The 22306-nt window shown below is 37.9% G+C and overlaps 1 protein-coding gene across 4 annotated transcripts in view; it reads right to left on the bottom strand.

The window, feature by feature from the left end:
• The window catches only part of LOC132267258 (uncharacterized), a 62858-nt gene extending 49583 nt beyond the window's left edge, over positions 1-13275 (bottom strand). Inside the window, exon 1 of one of the 4 annotated variants that reach the window (XR_009468954.1) lies at positions 12972-13275. Coding sequence is in view for 2 of the 4 variants with exons in the window: in XM_059768378.1 (XP_059624361.1) it covers positions 12972-12987 (16 nt within the window). In the remaining 2 variants the exon portion in view is untranslated. The remainder of the gene's footprint in view (positions 1-12971) is intronic. The other 3 variants (XR_009468953.1, XM_059768378.1, XM_059768377.1) reach the window with 3 other exon arrangements.
• Positions 13276-22306: the final 9031 nt, after the last annotated feature.

The following is a 22306-nucleotide window of genomic DNA, read 5'->3' as shown; positions in this document are numbered from 1 at the left end:
CTTAACTCAAATGATCGGGCCGTCTGTGGGGGTCCAATTATTAATCCTTCCATTTCTATTTATAATGTGTAGCCAAACTCTGTTATCTCATGTGCGAAGTCCATAACTTGTGCTACTGAACAGAGAAACTCTAAGCATTACAGAAGTCACAGTGGGAGAAGATCTAGAAAGGAAAAGCAGAATCCTCACCAACCCAGGAGTAGAAGAAGAAGCATCAGAGGAGGAGAGGGAGTGAGAAGAGGAAGAAGGACTGGGGGGTGTTGTGTCTCGATCTTCAGAGACTCTCATCGGTGTCTGAAGGGGATGAGGAAGGAGAGTCGGCAGAAGATTCCCGTAATTCAGTACGGGAGAATCCTAGTTTGGAGACAGATCATAGTGAGATATTTAAGCTGTTGCTGAATTCAACCGTGGACGGAAGTGCTTTATTATGTGTGGGACGAGAAAATAAAGATTATTATTGACGGGGAAGCCGCGGAAATGCTGCATTCTGAATTAAGGGGGAGATGGGAAAATAATAATTCTTATGGTATAAATTCTCTTGGGGTGTCTGGGGCTGATGGAACCACACAGATGGTTACATGTATAAGAGCTGATGATGTATCCGACTGCAATTTGTTAGATCTTCAAGCAGACTCCTGGGAAGGAGAAGAAGGTGGTGAGGGGTGGGTGAGAGTTCATACACTGTTGGCAGTGGATAAGGAGAATCAGAACCTGGTGCTACTGGAAGGAAATAATGAGGACTGGTTCATGAGTTCCATAGAAGAGGAGAGCAAACTTTTGGGGCTAACTTGGGCAGGGGATGATTAGAAAGCTAAAGGTATTTTTCAAGCAGTGGAAGATGAATTGGGGGGGTGGGAAGAAAAAGAAAATTGGGCCCATTTCGAAAGGGGTGAGGGAGTTAAACAGACTTTTTTAAGATATTAACTATGAGGGAAGGAGTGGAGAAGGGAGGGAGAAGAGGAGTGGGGGGAGAAGGGGAGGTGGAGGATTAAAGATGTCTTAATGAAGCTCAACATTGTATCATGGAATGTTCGGGGATTAAATGACCCGAACAAAAGGAGGGTGGAGAAGGCATTGATTAGGAACTGGAAGGCTCATGTAGTCTGTTTGCAGGAGACTAAGCTAGATGTAGCCGAGGGCAAGGTTATGAAAAGTTTATGGGGGGGTAGATTTGTGGAAAGGGAGGCTATTGATGCAGTAGGGACGGCAAGGGGTATCGCTGTGTTTTGGGACAGAAGGTGGGTCTCAAAGATGGAGGTGTGGAAAGGGAGATTCTCGTTATCCATCCTGTTCAAGCTCAAAGAAGATGGGTCTATATGGTTCTTCTAAGGGGCTTACGGGCCAGTAGATGATATAGAGAGGAGAGGGTTGTGGAAGGAACTGAGTAGTACAAGAAGAAGATGAGATGCCCCTTGGTGTATTAGGGGGGATTTTAATGATGTTCTCAGGCCGTATGAGAGATCTTCAAGGAGGCCTCTGAATAGTGCGATGATTGATTTTTTGGATTTCGTGGAGGCTCATTGCTTGCTGGATTTGCCGATGGAGGGAGGTCTCTACACATGGGCTAGTGGGCGTGACTCTCCTGTCATGTCTTGGCTAGACAGATTTTTACTATCAGTGGGAATGGAGGAAATGTTCCCAGGTGTGTCGCAGGTGGCTTGTGCTAGGGCTGTGTCGGATCATATTCCCATTCTACTGGATTGTGGAGGAATTAGGAGACGAAGATCCCCGTTCAGATTTGAGAATATGTGGCTTCGTGTGGATGATTTTCAAGAAAAGGTGAAAAACTGGTGGTGTAATTATGTCCTGAGGGGAAGTCCCAGCTATCAACTTGCAGAAAAATTAAAAAGATTAAAGGCTGACATTAAAGTATGGAATAAAGAGGTTTTTGGGATGTTAGAGTGGAGAAAAAATCGTCTACTCAGTGAGATATCAGATCTAGATAGGAAAGAAGGAATGGAGGGACTGAATCAATTTGACAGAAGAAGAAGGGAAGAGCGTAAGGTGCAATTTGAAGAAACAATGAAAATGGAGGAAATATCGTGGAGACAAAAGTCTAGAGCATTGTGGCTTAAAGAAGGGGATCGAAATACAAAAAAATTTCATCGCTTAGCGAATGCTCATAGAAGAGGGAATTACATTGGGAGAATTATTTTGGACGGGGTTATGGTTTCAAATGAAGATGATATCCAAACAAGTTTCGTAGAGTACTATCAGAATTTATTTACTCAATCTGTCACTGGGAGGCCTTTGTTGGATAACCTAGAATTCAAAAGTATTTCTAGTGAGGACAAAGACTGGCTGGAAAGACCGTTTGGGGAGGAGGAGGTGTTTGAAGTAGTCAAAAGCTATGATGGAGACAAAGTGTCGGGTCCGGATGGTTTTACATTGGACTTCTTTCAAAAGAACTGGGATTTGCTGAAGCCGGATGTGATGAAAACTGTAGATGTTTTTTTCTTTAAGGGGTACTTTGAGAAAAGCTTGAATGCTACTTTTATCACCCTTTTCCCTAAAAAAGGAGGAGCAGTGGAAGCCAACGACTTCAGACCAGTTAGTTTGGTGGGGTCAGTCTATAAAATCATTGCAAAAGTTTTGGCGAATAGACTGAAAAAGGTTTTGGATGGTGTTATATCGGAATCCCAAAATGCTTTTGTAGGAGGAAGACAAATTCTTGACCCGGTGTTAATTGCCAGCGAATGTATTGATGCGAGAATTAAGAGTGGTGTTCCGGGGATTGTATGTAAGTTGGACATTCAAAAAGCCTTTGATCATGTAAACTGGCAATTCCTGATGTATTTGTTAGAGAGGATGGGCGGTTCCAAATGGAAAAAATGGATATTTCACTGTATAAGTTCAGCAAGGTTCTCTATTTTAGGCTATGTTTGGTAGGATGGGTTTGAAGGGGGAGGATAACATTAGTTATAAGGGAAAGGGAAGGAAAGGGAAGGGAAGGATAAGTTTAATCCTCAATCGTGTTTGGTTGATTAATGAAGGAAAAGAAAGGGAAGGATAACAATCATGTTTGGGAAAAGAAAGGAAAGGGAAGGATAATAAAAAATTTACTATTATGCCCTTTATATATTTTAACAGATAAATTTTTAGATTTAAATATGCAACAATATTTTTGCCCCAAGATTCGGTTCTAAGGCTCAGTTTGGTAGCAAATGCCACATTCATCTTCTCTTTCCAAATCAATATTTCAAAACTCAACAGCACTTAACTAATTTATGCAGTGGTATTGAGGCTAAGCAGCCCAACTCTGCCATGAGAAAATCTGCTCGTGTGCAGCTGATTAAGAATGGGAAGAAGATCGCTGCATTTGTACCCAATGATGGTTGCTTAAACTATATTGAGGAGAATGTAAAAGTCTTCGACAAAACTAGTGTAGATCTTCTTTAATTGCTTGCTTTGTGTTGTAGGACACAAAGCAAGCTAAATCTTATAAAAGGAGCCGGCTCAAGTAAAAGTGGAGGAGGCTCCAATATGAATGGAGCAGGCTCTACTTTAAGTAGAGGAGGCTCCAATATGAGTAGAGCAGGCTCCCAAAATGGGAGGCGGCTCCTTTCAAGAAAAATTGTTCTGGGAACCAATTTTATGTCATGTTAGGTGGCAGAAGTAAAACAAAGAAAAAGAAATGCAATTTACCCAAAAATAAAAAATAAATAAATAAAATGTAACTCACTTTTATTCCTAAAATGAAGTTGAAATAACATTCATACTCAAGAGCACAAATGAATTTCCTATTAAAAGTTTGATTTCCTTCAACAAAAAAGATGATAAAATCAACAAAACAATAATAAAGTCAATGAAATAATCATATTGGTAAGTACTGAAACAATCAACAGATCGCATAGAAAACCCAATTACTAGATCTTCCTTCAAGCAAGTAACAACAGAGAAAAGTAAAAAAATGATCATTAATTTAATCTTTAAATTTGGCTTCTTACTTTTTTGGGTGAGGGGTTTGATCACAAATGTAATCAATGATGATCAACAACATAAAACAGTAAGTTAGGTTCTTTCTGACTTTATTTAAAAAAAAAAAAAACTTAACAACCCAAGGCATGAAGTGGATCGAACATACAGATCCACCAATTTCTTGCAAATAATGACCCCAAATTAGGAAGTGCCGAGATATAATGGGAATAGGACACTTGAAGGGAGCCGGCTCAACCATGATCATGGAGCCGGCTCTTATGGGTTTTTGAGAGGTGCCGAGTGGAGCCGGCTCTTCCTTTTTGTAGAGCCGGCTCCACATTTTTTTTAGAGCCGCCTCAAGTAATTGCTGGAGCCGGCTCTCTTGGGCATTTGAGAAATCCCGAGAGTTGGTGTATGCAGGCCAATAATACAGGCCCTAATATGAAGAGGAAATTTGAGGGTAAAATTGGCTTAACAAATATTTTGTATGCCATTGCCTTCCCTTTCCTTCCTTATCCTCCCAATTTTGGAAGGTTAAAAAATTACTGTACGTTGCTTATAAATATCCCTCCAAACCCCTCCCTCTCCTTCCCTTTCCCTCCACTAACTTTACCCAAACACAATTTTTTTATTACCCTCCATCCCCTTCCCTTCCCTTTCCCTTCAAACCCATCCAACCAAACTGACCCTTAGTGAATGGTTCTCCAGCAGGTTTCTTTGAGGGCACTAGAGGATTACGTCAGGGAGATCCACTCTCCCCATTTCTATTCATTATTGTGATGGAAGCTTTTAGCATGCTTATAAAAAGGGTGAAACTTTTGGGGTTCATTCATGGCTTTGCAGTAGGGTTCAACACAAATCAGATTGCTATTTCACACTTGCTATTTGCAGACAATACCATAGTGTTTTGTGATGCGAGTGTTACTCAGATGAGACATCTGAAATGTGTTTTGGCATGTTTCCAAGTGGTTTCAGGGCTGAAAATCAATGCAAAGAAAAGCGTTTTTGTCCCAGTGGGACAGGTGCCGCAGACCCAAGAGCTTGCTGACATTTTGGGTTGTGGGGTGGATGTTTTACCGATCTCGTATTTGGAGTTGCCTTTGGGATCTTCGGTGAGGAGGGTGGCAGTGTGGGATCCAATTATTGAGCGCTTCCAAAAGAGACTATCGGGGTGGAAAAAGCAGTACTTGTCAAAAGGAGGAAAACTAACCTTACTGAAAAGCACCCTTTCCAATCTGCCTACTTATTACATGTCCTTATTTCCTTTGCCCAGAAAAGTGGAAACGAGGCTTAATCAAATTCAGGGGAATTTTCTATGGGGAGGCATGGGAGAGGAGTTTAAGTATCATCTAGTGAAATGGGAGACAGTGTGTACACCCATAAAGAAAGGTGGGTTGGGGATCCGTAATCTGGAATGGGTGAACAAAGCTTTGCTTGGGAAGTGGCTATGGAGATTTAGTAGTGAGTGGGCTGGTTTGTGGAGGAGGATTGTAGCATGCCGGTTCAGGGAAGAAGGGGGGGGGTGATGGAGGTCTAGTGAATCATCAACTTCTGCGGGTTTGGGTGTGTGGAAGGATATTAGGAAGGGTTGGGATGAGTTCTCTAAACGGATCAGATTTAGAGTCGGGAATGGGAGGTTTGTTAGGTTTTAAAAGGACTTGTGGTGCGGGGATATAGTGTTGGCGAGAAGATTCCCTCGTTTGTTTAGAATTGTTGTGGATAAGAATGTTATGGTTGCTGACTATTATCCGCTTGATAATGGGAGAGCAACTTCGGAGGTGATTTTTCACAGAAATTTTGACGACTGGGAACTGAGGGAGATTACTGATTTGATGGATTTACTGTACAGCCAAGAAGTGGACGGAGAGGGTAGTGATAGGATGGTGTGGGAGGGAAACTCAAGTGGGGTTTTTGAGGTAAGGTCATTTTATCGGAGTCTTACGGAGGAGGGTATTCATTCGCCCTTTCCTTGGAAAGCTGTTCGGAAAACTTCAGCTCCAATTAAGGTGTCTTTCTTCACATGGATGGTGTCTCTTGGAAGTATTCTCACTATGGACAACCTGAGGAGAAGATGCCAAATTGTAGTTAACAGATGCTATATGTGCAAGAAAGAAGAGGAATCTGATTGAAACGTGGAGAGGGCAGCAAGTGTTTAGAAGAGTTAGAGACGCGTGGAGATCTACTCCGCTTTGTGTATGGTGGGGGTTGTGGCGCGAAAGAAATTCGAGAGCCTTTGAAGGAGTAGAGTCCCCTATTTGGGTACTCAAATCGAATATTTTACACTCCCTTTATTTTTGGGTAAACGGAAAAAGCTGCTCCTCTACTGTAACTCTTTTAGAGTTTGTTGAAAACTTGCATTTGTAGAGGAATATATGGTTCCCGTTTCTTTATATTTGTAAAGGGTTCGCTCCCCTTTTCTAGAGCCTTTTTTTAATGAAATTTCTGTCTTACTTATCATAAAATAAAAAATAAAAAAAAAAAAAACTTGAATAGAAAATAGCACTAAGTTAATCGTTGAAGCCGATCAACAAAAAAACCACTAGTTTGTCCAAGACTGGAATCATTTAGTGCTTTTTCACCAATAGGAAGCCACATAACCCTATCAGATCTTTAGGTTGGGGCTTTAGAAGAGGAGGATTTCCTCTGCCAGTTCCCTTAGAGCTCTTATCCCGTAGTTTGGCCAGTTCCAGTCACCATTTCATATTATTTGAGCAACAGTAGCAAGTATCCCCAGACCAAGATCCCGGACCAGAAATCATACCTTGCTTGCCGTGCTCTTTAGAGATTTCTCTCAATTTTAAAAGTTACTTCAAGCACCATGAGCATCCCGGGAAATTTTGTTGTTCCCAGAAGCAAAAATGGGTTCCTCTGCTGATACCACTAGTATGTGTTCTGCTCGGAACTCTCAAATCTCTTCTCTCTCTACTCCTTCATCTTCTTCTCCTCCTTTTTGTGGGGCGTTGAGGGGGTGGTGGGGAGATAGGTGGATGTTTGTTGCCAGAGAACCAGGGACTCTACCAGTGTTTGAATTGACCTCGGAGGAATGTCCGGATGATGGTGAGAAGCTGTCAGTTTCTTCTGGGTTTATAGGGGTTTCTTCTAGTTTCAGTGGTGATTATTTTGCAACGAAGGGTCATAAGATGTAGATACTTTCATGTGGTAGGGATGATGGGAGTGTGGTTTTATGTATAGGAAGTGGGACCAAGATATATATTGCTAAAGCCTCTGCAGATGCTCTGCGGGTGGAATTGCAACTTCAATGTACTCGTTTTGGGGAAAGATTTGAAGAGTATGGTTTGGTAGTGGTCGACAAGGCTTCGGAGGACACACATGATTTCATCTCTGGGAATAGGGAGATGCATGACTTACAGACCAGCACAGGTGATGCGCTGTCAGCTGCCGAGTTTGCTGGGGAGGTTGACATTCCACCACCAGTCTGGGAAATGAAGGAAACTGTAGGGATCGACATCCCTTTGGCGGCTGTCCGGGATACGCAGAGTGCGCTTCACATGGAAGGATCAGAGGGGAGTGGTTCATGGACTGTATTGAAGGGATGAGTAATTTGCTGGGGCCGACATGTGCAGGAAATGAGATCAACACGCATGAGTTGTTTCAAGTTGTTGATGATGAATGGGCAGCAGTGAAACAAACGAAGCAACCCTACTGGAAGGGGGAAAAGGGAGCCCAAAAATTTCATATCTTATGTTAATTATGAGCGAAGAAGTGGTGGAGGAAGTGAGAAGAAAAAAGAGGGGAGGGGAGGGCGGAAACAAATTGTTTGCCTATGAAGCTCAAAATTGTCTTGGAATGTTCAGGGATTGATCGACCTAGACAAAAGGAAGGTGGTGAAGGCGTTGATCCATAGATGGGAGGTGCAAGTGGTGAGCCTACAAGAATCCAAGCTGGCTAGCTCAACAGATAGTGTGTTGAAGAGTCTTTGGGGGTGGCAGATTTGTAAAGGGGGAGTAATTGATGCAGAGGGGTCCTTGGGGTGTATAGTGGTTCACTGGGATAAGAGATGGGTTTCGAAGGTTGACATTTGGAAAGGGAGGTTTTCTCTCTCTTTTTTTGTTCTCCTTGGAAGATAATGGTTCTCTTTGGGTGTTTTCGGGGGCTTATGGGCTGGTCGGTGATGTGGAGAGGAGGGGCTTTGGGAAAAGTTGTTGTCTACTAGGAGAAGGTGGTCGGCCAAGTGGCATGTGGGTGGGGATTTTAATGTTGTGCGGAGGGCAAGTCAGAGATTTACAGGAGGGAGATGGACTCCGGCAATGGCAGAGTTTTCAGATTTTATTGATGCTCATCATCTCATTGACATCCCGATGGAGGGCGGTTAGTTCACACAGTCGAGTGGCCAAGAGTCTCCCACCTTGTCCCGCTTGGATAAGTTCTTGATTTCTGGCGAGTTTGAGGAAGAGTTTCCAGATGTGTCTCAGGTGGCGACGGCTAGAGCAGTCTCAGATAATATTCCTATTCTCTTGGATTGTGGAGGTGTGAGGAGAGGGAGAACCCCATTCCGGTTCAAAAATGGTTTTGTGTGGAGGATTTCAGATCAAGGGTCCAGCATTGGTGGTCCAATTATGAGGATAGGGGCAGCCCGTGTTTCATTTTAGCATCTAAACTTAGGTTGCTGAAACGTGATATCAAAACCTTGAATGGCACAAAAAAAAGAATACTTTGTGAAATTTCAGATTTGAACAAGGAGGAGGGTGAGGGAGGACTTAACAAGGGAAGCGAGTAGGAGAGAGGAATGCAAGGCAGAGTTTGGTGAGATTATATTAATGGACGAGATCTCATGGAGACAGAAGTCTAGAGCGTTGTGGTTGAAAGAGGGAGATTGGAATACAAAGCTTTGACATTCCCTGGCTAATCCTCATAAAAGAGGTAATCACATTGGGAGGATTCGCTTTGATGGGATTTGGGTGACAAGGGGTGAGGATGTCCGGAACAGTTTCGTTTCTTTTTATCAGCAGCTCTTTACGGAGGACGTCGTTGCTCAATGGACTGGAGTTCTCGGGAATCTCCATTGAGGATAAAGAGTGGCTTATGAGGCCATTTGAGGAGGAGGAGGAGGTGTTAAAAGCTCTAAGGAGCTGTCATGTCGACAAAGCTCCAGGCCCAAATGGTTTTTCTTTGGCTTTCTGTCATGGTAATTGGGAGGTGGTGAAACCAGAGGTGATGGGTACTTTGAGTTACTTTCATTCTGAAGGGCACTTTGAGAAGAGTCTCAATGCATCCTTTATTACCCTTATTCCTAAAAAGGGTGGTGCAGTGGAGGCTCAGGACTGTAGACTGATTAGTTTGGTGGGAGCAGTTTACAAGATTCTTGCTAAAGCTTTAGCGATCCGTCTAAGGAGAGTTCTGGAGGAGGTATTCTCGGAGCCCCATAATGCTTTCATCGGTGGTCGACATATTTTGGATTCAGTCTTGGTTGTTAGTGAGTGTATGGAAGCCAGAGATAGAAGTGGTGTTCCGGGGATTATTTGCAAGTTGGACATCGAGAAGGCTTATAATCATGTTTGCTAGAATTTTTTGTTGTATTTGCTTGAGAGGATGGGGTTTGGCCCCAGATGGAGGAATTGGATTTACCAATGCATCTCGACAGTGCGGTTCTCGATCTTAGTTAATGGATCCCCAGCGGTTTCTTCGCTAGCTCTAGAGGTTTGCGCCAAGGTGACCCCCCTCTCCATTTTTGTTCATCATTGATATGGAGGCTTTCAGCAGATTGATGAGGAGAGCGGAAGAGTTGGGTTATATTTGAGGTTTCACGGTGGGAAATAGCCTTAATCAGCTGGCTATCCCTTATTTGCTCTTTGCAGATGATACCATCGTCTTTTGTGATGCTAAGGTGGATCAGTTGAGGTTTTTAAGGTGTGTTCTGGCCTGTTTACAAGTCATCTTAGGGCTAAAGATCAACATTGGGAAGAGCGAGTTGGTTCCAATCGGGCTGTCAATAGAATTTAGGACTAAGCATATATTCTTGGGTGTGGTGTTGGCACGCTTCCAATATCCTATCTTGGTTTGCCCTTTGGGCCAATTTCAAGGAGAATTTAAGTTTAGGATCCCGAGCAATTCGAGTGGAGTCTTGTTGGGTGGAAGAAGCAGTATCTTTTGAAAGGGAAGAAGAATACCCTTACGAAGAGCACTCTTTCAAATCTTCCTACCTATTTTATGTCTCTTTTTCGTTATGCAGAGATTAGATATGATTCAAAGGAATTTCCTGTGGAGTGGCATTGGTGATGAGTTTAAATACCATTCGGTGAACTGGGAGAAGGTGTGCTTACCAATTCAAAAGGGGGGCTTAGGTCTCTGAAGATTGGACTTGTTCAATAAGGCTTGGTTGGATAAATGGTTAGCGAGGTTCGGGTGCGAAAGGACCCGTTTATGGAGGAGAGTCATTGTTTGCCGGTATGGGGAGGGTGACGGTGGGTGGTTATCTAGGGAAGTGAGGTTTCCAATAGTTATGGGCATTTAGAAGCTTATATAGAAGGGGTGGGATGAGTTTTCCAAACGTATTCAGTTCAAAGTTCGGAGTGGGAATCTAATCAAGTTTTGGGAGGATCACTAGTGTGGAGACATTGCTCTAGCTTGTAGGTTCCCTCGGTTGTTCAAGATTTGTTCGAGTAGACATACTTTGGTTGCCAACTGTTATCATCTTGATAGTGGGAGGTTGACTTGGGATGTGCAGTTTCGTACATAATTTCATGACTCGGAGCTTGCAGAGGTTGTTGAGTTACTAGCGCTGTTCTATAGCTGGGAGGTAGAGGGGGTGGGGATGGATGAGATTGTGTGGATGGGTCAGCCAAGAGGGGTGTTTGAATATCACAGTCTTGTAGAGATTCCAGGTAATTCTTTCCCTCGGAAGGCGATTTAAAGGTCGAAAGCCTCCTTGAAGGTGGCATTTTTTGCGTGGTGTGCTACTCGTGGAAGCATTCTCACTCTCGACAATAGGAAGAGAAGGCAGATCGTGGTTAATGGGTGTTGCATGTGCAAGGGGATAGAGGAAACTGTGAATCACCTTCTTCTTCACTGCTTAGTAGAAAGTGATATTTGGGCTATGTTTTTGGTTGTATTTGGTGTAACTTGGGTGTTTCCAAGATCCGCAGTGGAGATGGTTAAGGCTTCGAGAGGATATCTAGTGGAGAGTCGAGTCAAGGATGTTTAGAGGGTCATTCCCCTTTGTTTATGGTGGGATTTGTGGCGTGAGAGGAACAAGAGATCCTTTGAAGTAACCTCAAGATCTTGGTTATTTGACAAGAGAGAGAGACAGATTGGATTCTATAGAAATTAGGGTTTGATTTGATAAGTGATAATAGCAAGTGATATATATCTATATAAATAGTTAAAGGGTACTTTAGTCTTAAAATTTTAGTTTTTAATGGTTAATAAAAATAGGAGCAACATATTAATTAAAACTATAATGATTTATTTTTTAATCAAAAGTAACAATAAATGTAGAAGGGTAGTCGCTTTGGGCGAATGTCCTTAGCACTCCTCCTTGGGTAATATACAAACAAAGCTCTCCAAAAGAATTGATTAGCAAATAGCATTAAGTTAATTGTTGAAGCCTATCAACAACTGACGATCATTAAAATAGAGAGAGTTGATGTTATTGGAGCACACATTCCATAGGTGTCTGACTATAGCTTTTTTTTTTTTGATAAGTAGGCGTCTAACTATAGCTACTTCTTAGTTTCAAGAATAAGAACTTTTGACTCCAATTCCTTTCTCCTTGTTAGGAAGACCGAACTCCTCAAAAGCAATCTTTAGCACCACCACCAAATAAAGAAGCACCCTTCCAAAAAAATCTTCTTTTTTTTGGCTTCCCTAATGCTTTCTTGTGCAATATACAAACAAAACTCTCCAGAAAAACTTGAACAGCAAATAGAACTAAGTTAATTGTTGAAGCCTATCAGCAAAAGATAATCACTAGTATGTCAAAGACGGTCATTTCAAATTATTTGAGCAACAGTAGCTGCTATCCCCATACCAGGATCCCAAATCAGGGATCATACCTTTCTTGACGTGCTCTTTAGAGATTTCTCTCAATTTTAAAAGTTTCTTCCAGATCCATGAGCATTCCCTGAAAATTTTGCTATTCTAAAGCTGTTCCAGTTAAGAAAATTAGAAAACAAGCCCTCATCATCCATAGAGTATTCATCCTTTATAGTTTCAAGCACGTCCTTATCCTTTATAGCACGTCAGTCCTTGTTCTGTGACTGAGCAGGGTCTCCTCAACAATACTTTCATAACCCTCATAATGAGGTTGCTCACCCTGAGGGGACAAAATCATCCATCATACTTTCTAAAACAACCTCGTTCTCGTATACACTAGGAAAGAAAATGTCGTTTTGGAGAGAGAAGAAATGTCAACTGAAAATTTTTACATACAAAAATTTCATGTGATTTGGATACTCATTTGACTATGGTATGGACATGATTACACAGGCCTCTGTCATGAGGTCATTGTCAAAGACAATGCAACAACAATAAGGCAATTTGCTTCCGGTATACGAACTAACCCCTCGGTCAGATTTATTCATGAACCAACACTCGCACAACTTGCACACCAAATATAAATGAGTGGGCTGCATAAAACTAATAAGTGATAGTATCTTCAATGTTTATTCATGTTTCTCGAAGAAAACCCAAGACATAAGATTAAAAGCAAATACTGAAATACAGACATACACACGAGTGACACAAAGAAGACGAAAATATGAAAGACCTACACTACGCCTGAAGCCACAAAAACTAAAAACTAATTTACGATCAGCTTATTTATGCAAAACATATTTCGAAAAGACCCAAAGCAAGAATGCATGAAATACATATATAAGTACAAATCTAATCCGGGATAATTGAAAACCAAAGGGAAGAAGGAAAAAATAAAATCAAATCAAAGCAGAATAATATCAGACTGTTCCTCCTTATACTGTAACCCAAGGTTCAATTGCAACAAATTTTCTAACCCAAACAGAATTTTAGACAACAAAAACACAAACAAAACTTGAGGAAAGCAATATGATTCAAACAAGTAAAAGGCTCATAATTACCTCTGCGACAAGACATTATTTACAGATAAAGAGCAGTCAAATACAGGTGAATCTGAAACAGTTTCTCCGTTGAACGCGATTAAACGGAACTTATTGTTCACGCCATCGACACTAGGGTTCGGATGCTATATACATAATGCAAGATTTTTTTTTTTTTTTTTTTTTTTTTTTTTTTTTTTTTTGTTTTTTTCAAGGACACCATAGAAAAAAGGTTTAACCTTTTTCTTTTATTTTTTTTCTATAATTTAAAATTTAATTAGTAAAATATCTAACTACTATACTATTATCCAATTTATCCTATATCTATATTTATACTATACATATATTATTTTATTTTATATTGTATATTTTTTTATATTAAAAGCATAAGGTATATCAAATCATTGAATTGTATTAAAATTCTTCTACTAATTTTAATTTTAATTAACTAAAATAACTAATTTAATTTTAATAAAATAAAATACCAATTCAGTTCTAATTCAAAATTCTTCTACTAATTTTAATTTACCAAATCCCACACTAAACTCATTTAATTTTAACTAAAAGAAAGATTTCCAATTTAAAACTCTTCTACTAACTTTAATTTTAATTAAAATACCAATTGACTAATTTTAATTTTAACTAAAATAATAATCTAAAACAAAATATCAATTGGGTTTCTAAATTAAATTCTTCTAATAATTTTTTTTAAAAAAAATACCAATTGGGTTTCCAATTTAAAATTCTTCTACAAATTTTATTTATTTTCTTCTACTAATTTTAATTTTAAATTAGATAACTAATTTTAATTTTAATCAAAATAAAATCCCTAAAAAAACCCTCTATAAACTAATTTTAATTTTAACTAAAATAAAAGTACCAATATGAGGTTTCTAAAATTCTTCTATCTATACTATTATTTTCAAATCATTGACTTTTATTAAAATTCATATGCTAATTTTAATTTTAATTTTAATTAACTAAAAGAACTAATTTAATTTTAATTAATATAAAATATCAATTGAGTTTCCAATTAAAAATCCTTCTACTAATTCAAACCCCTTCCCTCTGTAAACTAATTTTAATTTTAACTAAAATACAAAACCAATTGAGTTTTTAATTTAAAATTCTTTTACTAATTTTAAAGTAAAATACCAATTGGGTGGCAACACCTAATGTTCATATATGTTGGAGTTGCTACACAATCAACCAGATGTTTTGTTTCTAGTTGTTGTGGCAGAAATGCAAAATAAACAACGTTGTTCGAGAAATAATCAAGCAATCACAAAAAAAAAAAAAAAAAAAAAAAAATCACACACAAGAACACAAGATATACATGGTTCACCCAAATCTTAGGGCTACGTCCAAGAAGTGTACCGAACAAATTCACTATGAAAAAGATGAAGAATTACAATGGAGAATTTTCTCTCAATCTCTCTCAATTATTCACTCTTGTATTGGCACAAATTAATCAATCATACAACACGTATAGTGATCCTCTTTTTTCTTTCTATTTTCTCCATACCCTAAAATATTATTATAGTTGATATATATAGACCCAAAAAAACTTGTCCTACAAGAAATTTGCCTTTTGTAGAGTCCAAAACCAATAAGGAATAAAAAAACAGATTAAGAAACTAATTAGGAAACCAATAAGAGACTCCACAAAACCATAACAATCTCCCACTTGGAGGCTGCAGTACTTGTAAACCCATCCATCTTCTTCTCATGCATGTCTTATGCATTTCGATGCGCGTATCTTTATCTTTAAGCTAGAAGACCAACTAAAACTTTGCACATCTTTAGTTTCTCTATAGTCATTGTCTTGGTCAACATGTCAATCGGATTTTTGGTGCTAAGTATTTTCTCAAATGTCGGCACCCCATCTTCTAATAAAGATCTGATGAAGTGATACCAAAGTCCTATATGCTTAGTCCTTGAATGAAACGTTGAATTCTTTGCCAGATGTATTACACTCTGACTATCACTGTGAAAAACATTCTTTACCTGTTTGAATCCCAATTGTGTCAACAAACCTTGTAACCAAATCATCTCCTTGCTGGCCTCTGTCATCGCCACATACTTTACCTTTATAATAGATATATAATCCTCTGTATTTACGAAACCCAACTAACTCCAGTTATACCCACCATGAACACATATCCGATAGTACTTCTTTTGTAATCTACCTCAGCAGCAAAGTCTGAATCTACATAACCATTGACTTCACCTTGCCTCTTTTGAAACATTGGCATCTGTCTGTAATACCCTGTAGATATCTCAATATCCGCTTCACTGCTGCCCAGTGTAGCTTGCTCGGATCCTTCATGAACTTGCTTACTGCTCCCATTACATATGCAATGTCTAGTATTGTGCACACCATGTCATACATCAAACTTCCAATGGCTGAGGCATATGGAATTTTAGTTATGAAATTTTTCTTATATTCTATCTTCGGACACTGATCTTGAGATAATCAGAAGTGACTAGCTAAAGGAGTACTCACCGCCTTAGCATTATTCATGTTGAACCTTTTCAGAACCCGTTAAATATACTCAGCCTGAGACAATTGCAAAATACTTTTATGTTTGTCTCTGCTAATCCTTATCCTAATAATTTGCTTTGCTGCACCAAGATTCTTCATCTCAAATTCACTAAACAACTGCGTTTTCAATTTGTTGATTTCTTCAAAATTCGAACCTGCCACTAACATGTCATCAACATAAAGTAGAAGGATAATAAAACTTGACTTAAACCTTTTAAAGTAGCAACAATGGTCAGCGTTGCACTTGTTATAGCCATGTCACTTTATAAAACTATCAAACTTCTTGAACCACTGCCTCGGGGCTTGCTTCAAACCATACAAGATTTTCTTTAATTTGCTATGACACCCCTTGTCTCCGAGACATGAGTTGATCAAGCCCAAACCCAAACCCAAACCCGAGAGAAATATCAAAACAATTAAGTAATAAACAAGCATAATATACAAAAGGAATTAAGAATAAATAAAATAGGTGAAAAAAAATTAAATAATAAATCCTCCAATAAAACTCCATTAAAATAATCCAATAATCCAAAATTTTCCATTAAAATAATCCAATAATCCAAAATTTCTGATGCCAGTAACCGTCTAGATTACAATTCGGGAATCCATCATGTGGACCCCTAATAAAATCCCAACTGAAAACTAAAGTAAATAAAATTCAATATTGGAATGAAAGGGAAATCCTACATAGATGAGTGATAAAAATTGTCTCTGCTCAACATGAACAATCTCTATGCCAGGAACTGACGAACACTTGAAAAACAATGGTGGGTTAGGCGCACAAACAAGTTCTACTCTATTACAGTCCAAACAGAGACCCGATACACGTATACATCCTAGTCAACTCAATAATATCTACATAATCCGTATATATATATATATAGAGAGAGAGAGAGAGGGAGAGAGAGAGAGAAAGAGAGATACACACTAAAGGACTCTCATTGGACTATAGGGCGGCATTAACCTGAATAGTAGACAACATGCAAAACACATATATAGTAAACATGAGTACCTAGGTCTAATAGGGCACACAACTAGCCACTATATCCAGCTAGGCATCTCAGATAATATACACTCCCTAACCACTAATCTTAAGACTCAAGCTCATATCGTAGAATATATTCATATATATAATATCCATCCTATCCAAAACATAAAAATAAATTATCCGCCACATTATTTAAATGGCATGTCATCCAACTGGTTCCATGGCCTAACATAAAATAGGTAGGACTTAACTTTTCCGTTAATCCACCCCATATGCCCCCATATCCTAATAATATTGCATTCATCCATATCCAATAATTGATGCAATAATATATCTATACACCAAATAATCCATGTACAACATGATATAAATCATACTTTGCATTTAATTAAGCAATATAACAAATTCTAAGTAGCATGCAGTTAATCTTACAAAACAAGTAATTAACATGCATCTCAAATAGATTATATAAACCTCCATTACATAATTTAAACTATTTAAATCCAATATATTTGATTAAAACAATTTAATACAATATAATCATCTATTAATTAACTTTAAGTTAATTAAATTCCATATTTAGCATATTAGAATATATTATGCATTCCAGCCCTTTTTCAAGTCCATTGAAATCTTTTAAAATCATTTAAACAGATCCAAACATACCCTAAGTCCAAGATCCCATGAAAATACATCACAGAACCAAAACAGTACCCAGCGCCCCAAATCGGTCGATATGAACCATGCAGACGTCAACTAATTTGCCTAGAAACCGGTCGACAAAAAACCTGCAGACGTCAATTGGTTTACACAAACCGGTCGACAGGTTCTTTAAACCGGTCGACGTGTCCCTATGACACTTCGTCTTCTCCAGCTCCGGCAACTCTTTTCTCCTCCGTTAAGGGTCCTATTGCTTATGTTCTAAGTCCCAAATGACCCCAAACATTATTTAAAGCCTTTATGCATAATTTAAATTATTTAAAACAAGAAATCATGCTTCCAAGATCAAAATTAAACAAATTACATAAACTTAGCATACATACTGTTTTAAATCTAATTAGCATGCAAAGTTTATTTATTTATTCTAACTAATCATCCTGGAGTGTCCTAAGCTTGTATAGAACACGTGATCAAAGGGAAAGAGATAGAAGAAGAAATTGCCTTTAAGGATTTCAAATTGAAACCTTAAACCTTCTTTTTCCTTTGATTTTCCGGCGACCTTGGTTGCAGTCAAAACCCCTGCTGCTCAAGCTCTAGCCCACGTGTAGCCTCTCCTTCCTTTCTCCTTGGTTCGGCTTTGAACCTTTGGCTGAGCTCTCTCTTTCATTTCTCTCAATTTCTCTTTCCTTTCTCTCAGTTTCTCTTCTTTCTCTCTCTGTTCTCAAGTCTCTTTCTCTGTGTGTCTGTTATAAGGGTTTAAGACCCTTTTACAGACCATCCTATGTATATATATAGGCTATACAAAATCCTATCTTAAAACTAATTGTAATGTCTTAAGGATTTTAAAAGAAAAAGGAATATAAACTTATATGTATATATATAACTATATCTATTATATTACATAAATACAGAAATAATTAAGCATTAATATATATATATATATATATATATATATATATATATATATATATATATATATTTAACATTATAACTATATATAATATTCTAACTATAGATATTAATATTATTATTTATAATACTAATAAATATAATATTCTTATATACATATATACCCATATATATATGTACAACTATCCATGGGTAAATTCATACCCATTAAGACTCATATCCAAGTAATCCATGTAACCCAAATGGTTGGTCCATTACTATTATCCAATTTCATAAAAATAAAATAAAACATTTAAATCATTTAATCTAACATATAATTGCACATCATCACATAACATTTAAATAAATCAATTCATACCAATAATTAATTAAACTACACCATTTAAGCACTAAATTTAAATTAAATAATTAATTCAATTAAACATATAAAAAAATAGCCAAATAATTAAACAATTAATTAAAAATGCAATAAAATAAATAAATAAATCCTGAGACTATCCTTTTAAAATTAGGGGTATTACACTTGCACACTAGTTTCTCTTTCCCTTTGATTGAGAAACCTTTAGATTGTTACATGTAAATCTCATCCTCTAGGTCACCATAGAGGAAAACAGTTTTGACATCTAACTGCTCAAGGTGCAACTCCTCTACTGCAACAATGCTAAGAACTGAGCGAATGATACTCAGTTTCACAACCAGGGAAAAAATGTCTGTGTAGTCAATGCCTTGCTTTTGCTGAAAGCCTTTAACCACCAATCTTGCCTTGTATCTCTTGGAACCATCATGTTCTTCTTTTACCTTGTACACCCATTTGTTATGAAGAGCTTTCTTCCCCATCGTCAACTTGGCTAGTTCCTATGTTTTGTTGGAGATAAGGAATTTCATCTTATCTTCCATTACAAGCTCCCACTTGCTATCATCTTCAACCTGACATGCTTCATCATAGCATTCAAGCTCACCATCATCTGTGAGCAACATATAATCTATATACTGCTAATTTGGTACATGAGGACGCATGGACCTTTTGGGTGCTGGCTTAGGAGTTAGAATCCGCAGTGAACTATGCTCTGTGAGTTCTGGCCAAGAACCCTCATCTGTTTATTCTACAACAATACTCTTTGGCTCATTATCTAACTCAACACACTCAAGCTTAGTTGACTGTGTTGCATTTCTATCCTTATACATCACCTTTTCATTGAAACCACGTCTCTACTTCTGATGATTTTCTTGTTCTGATTATCCCATAATCGATAATTAAACTTATTTCCACCATACCCAACAAAGATGCATTGTAATGACTTGGGGTTGATCTTTCCCCTAACATGGTCACTAATATACATATATGCAATACAACCGAAAACTTTTAACCATGAAAGATTTACCTTTTTGCCATGTCATACATCTTCCGGTATTCGATACTCTAAAGGCATCGATAGTCTACGATTAATTAAGTAGGATGTTATATTAACTACTTCTACCTAAAACTATTTGGGTAGACCCGAATATATGTGCATGGCTCTCTTTATCAATGTTCGGTTCATCTGTTCTGCCACCCCATTTTGCTATGGGGTTCCTTGTATAGTCCTCTCTAATCTGATCCTATTATCAAAACAGAACTTCTTGAATCTAGTGTCTTCACTCGCCACCATTGATTGACCTTAACCTTTGATCTTTAAACCTGTCTCATTCTCCACCATGGCCTTCCACTTCTTGAACACGTCAAATACCTTAAATTTGTACTTCAAAAAATAAACCCATACATTCCTCGTGTGGTCATCAATGAAAGTCACGAAGTAGGATCTTCCGCCAACGGATGAGATAGTAGTTGGCCACAAACATCTATATGGACTAGCTACAACAAGAAAAATAGCTTTTTACCATTCACTTTCAACCATGGTTTTAAAATAACTATGGTAGAAGACCCACAATTTTAAAATAATTAGCTACAACTGTGGTAGAAAGTATATCTTTTACCACGGTTATTTTAAAACTATGGTAGAAGACCATTCTACCACGATTAATGAAAAACCGTGGTAGTAATCACGCACTTTCTACCACGGTTATTTTAAAGCCGTGGTAGAAGATTTTTTCTACCACAGTTAATGGAAAACCATGATAGTAACCACACACTTTCTACCACGGTTTTAAAATAACCGTGGTAGAAAGTGAATTATTTTTAGTCTCACTTAGGCGGGTCTTATTCCCGCTAGTTTCATTAAAAAAAAAAAAAAATTATATAATCACACAGAAACCACACACAACATATATACTACTCCATAACACAAAAAGATATATATCTGCATATATCTCCAAAGCTGGCCCCTTTCTCACGTGATCTATACTCGATCATATATCGATCTGCAAATCTGATTTCTCTGAGACAGTCTTTCTATCCAAGCCTGACCCATGCCTCTTTCTCTCTAAGCCCAACCCTTCTATCGAAGCCATAGATTTTCGAAATTTCCACTATTGAGGAGCAGTGGAGGGTTAAATCGACGATCAGCGCAGCGTTAGAAAGAAGATAGCGGCACAACTGATTGAAAGTTCCCTGAGTTTCAGGGTACGCAGTGCCTCTATAAAGTCCACCACAAATGGGCGTCAAGATTGAACAAGGATTCGCCCCTTTCTCCAAGCCCTAACCCTAGTTCTCTCTCTCATTCGAAGCCCTAAACCCTCCCTCCTATTTGAATGACACTTTAGTGTCAAACCGAAGCCCTAATTTATCATGTGTACATCGATAAATTTTGAGGTTTGTATTTTCATCCCCTATGCGGGTTGGCCAGGCCCACACCCGAATACCCAAGGATATCAAAAAACAAATCAGTAATAATTGAACACATAATACAAATATGATAAAAAAAAATAAAAAGCTGAAAAGAAAACTAAAAGGATAATCCAATATTGAAAACATCAAAATAAATTTCTATTGACTAACAAATCCTTCTGATACAGTTAATCCTCCATAATATTACAACTCAGGAATCCATACTATGTGGATCCCTAAAAAAACTAAACTGAAAGCTGAAACATAAATGAATCTCCTAAGTAAAATTGGAAGAATGAAGTAGACTGATCTCTGCTCAGCATGAACAACCTCTACTCCTGATGAACACCTGAAAAATAATGGTGGATCAGGCCCATAAGCAAGTTCTACTTTATTATAGTCCAAGTAGAGATCCGATACACGTATACACTCTAGTTAACCCAACAATAACTAGTAGTCCGTATACACACACACACACACACACACACACACACTATAAGGAACCTCACTAGACTATAGCGTTGTCTCAACCTGAATAGTAGGCAACATGCAAAATGCACATATAGTGGGCATGAGTACCTAGACTTACCAGGGTATACAACTACACTATATCTAGTTACACATCCCTGGCAATATACGCACCCTAATCATGATTCTGAGACTCAAGCTCATATCATGGCACCATAATCATATATATAAAGATCCGTATAAGCATAAAATAAATGTCATCCATCTGATATAGTGGCCTAACACGAATAAGGAGAACTTAACTTCTTCGGTTAATCCATTCCCTTATAAATAAATAGGTAGGACTTAACTTCTTTGGTTAATCAGTCCCTAGAAAGTCACCGTCCCATATCGGTGCATTAAACCACACAGTCTAATAAATGATGCAATAACTAAAATAATACATCAATTAATCTAGAGATAATATGATACACATTTTACAAATAAATATTTCATTTATTTAGGCAAGTACAACAGTTTAAATAACATGTAGCTAACTTACTTTCCAAGTAATTAACCTACATCTCAGATAAACATTATAAAAGGTTCATAAACATTGTTCAAAAAACATCTAAACTTTAATTTTAATTATTAAAGCAATTAAATTAATCCATTCATCCAATTAAACAACATATAGGTTATTTAATTTCCGAATTATCCATCTCCTTAGAATACATACGTATATTATGCATTCTGGGATCTTGCCAACCTATATATCAATCAAAGTCCATGTTGTTCCTATCATTAACATATCAATATTTAATCATGCTTTTCCATCCCTCCATGAATATAATTAATCAATTTAAATTATTAAAATAGATTCCAATAATTATAAAAATATGAACAGTATACAAATATCTCAAAAATCCAAACTCAGTACCAAACCGGTCGACCGAAGTACAAAATCGGTCGGCCAATACAGCTATTTCGGTTGCCTGAAATACCTAATCCGGTCGCCCGAGATACCCAATCCGGTCGCCCAA

Source organism: Cornus florida, unplaced genomic scaffold (assembly GCF_030987335.1).
Source record: "Cornus florida cultivar Cherokee Brave unplaced genomic scaffold, ASM3098733v1 CherokeeBrave_3.0.0_Hap2_Chr07, whole genome shotgun sequence".
In the NCBI taxonomy this organism is placed as follows: Eukaryota; Viridiplantae; Streptophyta; class Magnoliopsida; order Cornales; family Cornaceae; genus Cornus; species Cornus florida.
The sequence above is the reverse complement of the archived record's forward strand: the minus strand, read 5'-3'. Positions and strand labels throughout refer to the sequence as shown.